Raw genomic sequence first — 6,000 nt, 5'->3', positions numbered from 1 at the left:
CCATGTTGTAACACCTTTATTCATCACTTTACCAATGACACACGATGCTACGACAGCACACACACAGGAGAAATGTGCAGACAGACAGGAGCTGTTTCACTAAAAATTTACAAGCCGGGCCACAAAAGCAAGTCCAACAGGTGACATGGTGCCTTGCGCTCTGTGGGAGGGACAGCAGGGCCTCGGGACCCCAGAGACCTTCCTGGTGAGTGTGATTTAGACATCAGCAGAAGAGCCTTTCTGAGTCGGAACACCCAGACACCAACATTACCCATCACACTGATAAAGTGATACGCTCGGTTCTCCTTAACGTTAATAAAATCGTGTAAAAATATATTGCATATATATACATAAATTTGTTTCCATTTCTTGAAAAAACTTAGTACAAACTAGTAGTATATTATCCCTTTCAAGTTTCTTTTAGGTTGTGCAAGTTTCCTTTGTCGTTTGGCTTGGTTTAGTTGTTAAGAGGTCTAAAGGAAGAGGGATGGTTAACGTAAGAAGGCCTGTCCCGCCCGACTCCATCCCGTCCCAGGGACAGGTCGTGCCCTGAAACACAGAGCTCACGACTCCTCAGTGGTCAGCCAGTGGAGGGAGGGTAGCAGTACAGTGTTTATGGACGTCTGGCCTCTCGATAACTTCACAGTAGAGCTGAGTTGTCACCCTTATTGTACTGAGCAGTGACAACAGGTTGTCCTCATGTGGCGGGCGCTGCAGGGCAGAGGAGCAGCGGGCTTGAGTGTGCCCTGGGAGGAAGTAGCCGACAGGCAGACACGCTTCCCCGTAAAGGGACAGGTGTAAATGCTATAGGTGTCCAAGCCCTGGCACCCTCCAGCCACACTCCCTCCAGTCCTGCCACGGTGCCAGGGCAGCTGTGGCCAGTACTGAGCGCACCGTGTGGCCATGGGAGGCAGCTGCAGCCACCCAGGCTGCCCAGTGCCTGCCCCAAGCTGCCAGCCACTCAGACCCTGAAGGGGTGACAAACAGGTGGGGGCGGCAGGAATCATGCAGATTGAACCACTAAGGTGCCTTTTCAAATGTCCCTGCATCTGCTGTCATTGTCAAACATAAGGCCAAGGGTATCAAAGGTGTAAGAATACTCCAGTATAAATATATATCTTTTGCTATAATATTTTTAAACATCACTTGAACTTTGATTTTGGTAGAGCTGACCACTACGACCCTCACAGAGCGCTTACTAGGTGCTTACCCTAAAGCAGTAAAGAAGCCTCTGCTAGGACCAGCGTTCCCCACCACTCTCCTACGCCTCCTTCCCTGAGGGTGACACACCGTCAGCTCCGTCCACCTCGACAACCTGCCCCTCTTGGGTGTCACCTGACAGAACCTGACTTGTCACCAGTGTCTCCTTATAATTCATCCCTGTCTCCTGGATGTTACCTCCCGACAGAATGTCACCTGAGAGAACCTGTCCTTGTCTCCTGGGAGTCACCTCCTGACAGAACGTGTCCCCGTGTCTGGGGTTGCATGCTGTGCAGTTTCCCTTACTCACAGATGCGTCCGCCCTGTGAACCGTGGTTAGTAGAAGTTACTTGGCAAAGAGAAACCATGCGACACAGGCAGGACCTGCCCACAGCTCACGGCGTCCAGCCAGAGACTGAGGAAACGCACCACTCTGTGCAGAGTCCCAGCCCACTCTGCGTTTGGGGGGCGCACAGGTTCAGTGCCCAGTTCTAAAGTGTGATGACCACGAAGTCTCCTGGGTTGGTTTTTACTGCCCTTTCCTTGCTAGGGACACAGGGGGGAAGGGAGGGTGTGTTTCAAAGCTACAGTTTGAAACTGACCAGAGGAGGATATGGTCCTTACCCACTTGTGTCTGAGGAAGCCCTTGGAACCTGTTGGGGACAAAATGGGAACCACTCGTCTGACGCAGTGCTGTGTGCCACGAGTACCTTGTGATGGGACAGCCTGGTGCATTGGGCTCTCCTGCCCCAAGCCCGAGGGCTTACCAGGCTAGGATGTGGAGGGCCACCAAGGTTTTTCTTCACTAAAACCCAAGGATTCGTCATGGTGACCAGGAATGCATCCTCCAGTTCTCATGAGAAGTGAGAGGACTGGTCTGGCAAGGGGCGCACCTTCAGGAGCCAGAGCTGGCTGGGGCTGGCACTCTGCAGCCTGGGACGTGTGGCCCTGCCAGTCTGTGCTTCTCTGTCCAGTTCTGGGCAGTGATATCATGAGGTGTGGGCTGCGTGGACAGGGTGCCCAGTCAAGAGGGATTGAGGTCCCCTGAGGATGGCACTGAGATGGCTGCTTCTGCGTGGGTCCAACTTTCTGTGTGTTCCTGCAGCAGGCCAGCCCACCACTTGGTCGGAGTCGTTCTTGTTCGACAGTGACCCACTGACCAGCAGACAGTGTCCTGGTGCTCCACACAGACTGTGGGGTCCCAGGGAGCATCCATACCTGATAATGTGGCACAGGACCCGTTGGGTGCCCCCCTGCCCCATCCCTCTACCCTGGCCCAGGGCACGTGCCTGTAGGGACTGTTGCCCAGCTTGGCCATGATGATGGGAACTCAGCTTCACAGGGAGAAGAGCAGCCTCAGACCAAGAGACGGCCAGCCACGGGGGCCCCTGGGAAGCAGGGGTGCTGGAGAGGGCAAGAGCCAGGAGGGGGTGGGTGTTCCGGGGCCCTGGGGAGACCATGATGAATACTGCTGCTGGTCTGAATACAGGGCTGTGGGGTAGTGCACAGAGCTGGTGTCCAACACTGCCCACGTGGTTGTGGCCTCTAATCTCTTCTCACAAAAGACCAGCTTGAAGTCTGGTCCTGGGGTTGGGCACCTGCAGCTCCTCCCCAGACCAGCGAGATGACACCCACAGGGAGTCCCAAAGCCTCAGACCCAGTTCCCCTTGTCATCCGTGCCAGGCACCTGGTCTCCCAGGACCTCAGAAGGGTGCTGTCTGCTGGGTCCACCCATCCTCCATTGAGGCCATCGGTGTTGGGGACTCAGGGAGCCTTCAGCTGGGACCCGAGGTCTCTGCTCTGCTCAGGGGCTGGGGGCTGGCCTCCACGGGGCTGCAGCTGTGACTGGGCACTCTTCAGGCTCAGGAGTGGTGGGTGGCATGTCCTCCTGCCATGGCAGGAAGAGGGCCTTACTGTCTGCCTGTGCTGTGGGCTGGGCTGAGAGTCCACCTGAACAGCCACCCGGACAGTTGGTGGCCAAGAACAAGCAGGTTCTTGGAAGCATTTCCCCAGACTACCATGGGCTCTTTCCAGGACGACTGCCCCACGGGTTGCTGTGGGCCCTGGTGACAGTCGTGGCGCACGCCTCTTAGCCTCAGCATGGCACAGGAACGCTCAGTCCCTGTGCCTGCACAATGCTGAGGAGGGGCTGCACGTGGCGGCCTGTGGTGTGGGTGGGCAGGGTCCTGGGCCAGCTCTGCACTGGCCCTGTGCACTCAGCTGCCCATGGCAGAAAAAGAAACCCCAGCAAATGCCACTGGCTCTGAAGGCTTGGTGTCCTGCCTTGGGGTGTCGGGAGGACCGGGAGCTGAGCTCGCTGCCTAGACCCTCCCTGAGGGAGGCTGCAAGCAAAGCCGGGCAGAGCCAGCACAGCCACGCAGCAAGCCCGGAGAGGCCCTCCCTCGCACCGAGGCCACCGCGTGGCTCTGCACCACACATGTCCCAGTCTGGCTGGTGACCCAGCAGGGCGAGCTGAGCCCCCTGGACCACTCTAAGCACAAGCGGTCACCATGGCTCATCACTGCTAGGACAGCAAAGGGGAGGGACTGCCCACTTCACGCCCAGGCCACGCCCTGGGCAGCCCAAGGTCCTGCTGTGGCTCCTTGGCCTGCCTCTCACACTGCCCTCAGCACAGACCTGTCCACAGGCACTGCATGTGTGGCCTGCCACACGCCCTGCCAGGAAAGCATGAAGGGCTGTGGCCTCTGCTCGTGGGGCACCTCGGACACTGCCTGCGTCCTGCTGGGGTAGCGGTTTCATTTGTGCTGCTGGTTAGTTGGTTAACTCCTACTGCCTCAGAGGCTCCTAGAAGGTGTCAGAAGGTCAGGAGGGCCTCCGACAGGGTCTGCCCCACTTGTTCCCACACCTAACAGCTCCCAGAATGCCCCTTTCCCTGCAAGCAGGTATCCAGTGTGGCACAGTCCTGGGAGACCATTTGAAAAGGACCATCCACTTCCCAGTTCTGGACGAGACAACTGTGTTAGGAAGGGTCAGTGAATCAGGACCCAAACCTGGGTCTGAGAGGTGTTGCCGGGCAGGAGGTAGCCTGGGTGTCCCCTTCCCAGCAGGCAAGGCCAAGGTCCACGAGTCCTGCCCAGTGTGCAAAGGAATGTGATGAAGTGGGACGGGGTGCCAGTCGGGCATGCGTCCCCAGCGTCCAGGGTGTCGTGCAGCTACTTGCCCCCCTGCACCTTCTGGTCATAGGTGCCTGCGTGCTTATAGCCAGGCACGTAGCCTGACTCATCCACCAGGTCCACGCGGCCAGCCTTGCCCTTGCCCTTGCCCGATGGATCGAAGCGCTCCTTGTGGGAGCCCGTAAACTTGGTCGTGTCCGTGAGCCGCGACACGGTGGGCGAGGACACGGCTTTCTGCAGGGGGAAAGTGGGGAGAAGAGCGTTACTGCGAGCTCAGCAAGGAGGCAGTTGAGGACAGCCAGTGGCCGGTGACTCAGCGGGGCCGAGGTCTGGACACAGCCACCTCCCCTGCGCCAGCTCAGTCCTGGGTGGGGGGTGACGGATCTGGCAGTCCTTCAAACTGCCCGATGTTCGAGGGTGGCACGCCTCTAACTGCAACCAGTGGCCACCCGAGAACAGGGGCTGCGGGAACCCCGGGCCCCGCCCGCGCCGGGCCCCGCCCGCGCCAGGCCCCGCCCGTGCCAGGCCCCGCCCACTCCAGGCCCCGCCCGCGCCGGGCCCCGCCCACTCCAGGCCCCGCCCAGCCAGACCCAATCCTGCTCACCGTGACCCCTGAGATGACGGGCGCACGGCCCTCAATGAGCCGGTGCACCTCGCGAACCGCCTCCTCGCTGCTCTTGTCCTTGAATCGCTTCTTGGCCAGCTCCTCCAGCGCCTCCTGGAACTGCTCGAAGGTGATGGTCCGGCAGGACTTCCCCCTGTGGATGCGGGCCCCATAAGCATGGGAGCAGACACCCCCAAGATGGCCCCTGCCCAGCCCGCGTGCGTCCCCACGCCGTGCTGTTTGGCAACCCGCGGCACGCAGTGGCCACGGGCAACCAGCACTGCACACAGCCACCAGCAGCCAGCCGCCCAGAAGGAGCCCGGCAACACTCGGTGGTGGCCGGTGGAGTCGCCTCCCCAACCCACACCTGCACCCAGGCCCTTCCCTGGGTCCCCTGTTTCCCCTGCCCGCATGGGGTACCGTCAGCCAGCTGGTGGCTCTAGGTTAGCACAGCCAGAGCCATGATGTGTCCAGACACAGTGTGCCCAAACCTATCCCAGTTTCACCACGTCCTCCCTCACGACAGCATCCAGGCAACTTGGAAATGTCCCAAAGGTTTCTTTACCTTAGAATTTTGCTTTAAAAACATTTTTCAACTTTGATAGGATCTGTCCCAACTAATCCAAATGAGTGAGTTTCTCAATGTCTGAACTCTGGACGAGGCTGAGGTCTGCAGAGGACCCTGTGAGGCACTGGGGAATACTAGTACACCAGCCAGAAACAGGCCACCTGGAGGGGCCAAGCAGCTGTGGCTGCCCACTTACCAGCCCCAAATGTCCAGGGCCCAAGAGACAACGGACAGTGAACACTGGCAAGGGTGAGAGGGGACCTAGCACAGTCAGATGGTTTAAAAACTGAGAACCAAGTCGCAGAACTGAATGCACAGTCCCCCAGGACTGGGGATGAGGCCGGCCAGGAGGACGGCATAGGCCTGCACATACCAGATCCCTCCCACCCACACCTGGCCCCACATGTGTCCACTCAGACACATCCCAGTGCCCCTGAAACTCGGCACACTGGGGGGAGGATGCGTGAGTCAGTGCAGGTTTCCCAGAAATAACT

At 58.9% G+C, this 6,000-nt stretch overlaps 1 protein-coding gene across 3 annotated transcripts in view; it reads right to left on the bottom strand.

The window, feature by feature from the left end:
- Positions 1-6,000, bottom strand: part of Tppp (tubulin polymerization promoting protein) — a 36,516-nt gene continuing 30,516 nt past the window's right edge. For all 3 annotated transcript variants that reach the window (XM_005340736.5, XM_078018658.1, XM_078018656.1), the window contains exons 3-4: positions 4,939-5,092; positions 1-4,568 (exon numbers count right to left, since the gene is read on the bottom strand). In XM_005340736.5, the coding sequence (XP_005340793.1) occupies positions 4,374-4,568; positions 4,939-5,092 (349 nt within the window). In that variant the 3' untranslated portion in view covers positions 1-4,373. The remainder of the gene's footprint in view (positions 4,569-4,938; positions 5,093-6,000) is intronic.

The sequence above is a fragment of the Ictidomys tridecemlineatus genome, chromosome 1 (assembly GCF_052094955.1).
Source record: "Ictidomys tridecemlineatus isolate mIctTri1 chromosome 1, mIctTri1.hap1, whole genome shotgun sequence".
Classification (NCBI taxonomy): domain Eukaryota; kingdom Metazoa; phylum Chordata; class Mammalia; order Rodentia; family Sciuridae; genus Ictidomys; species Ictidomys tridecemlineatus.
Note: the sequence above shows the minus strand (reverse complement) of the source record. Positions and strands in the feature narration are given on the sequence as shown.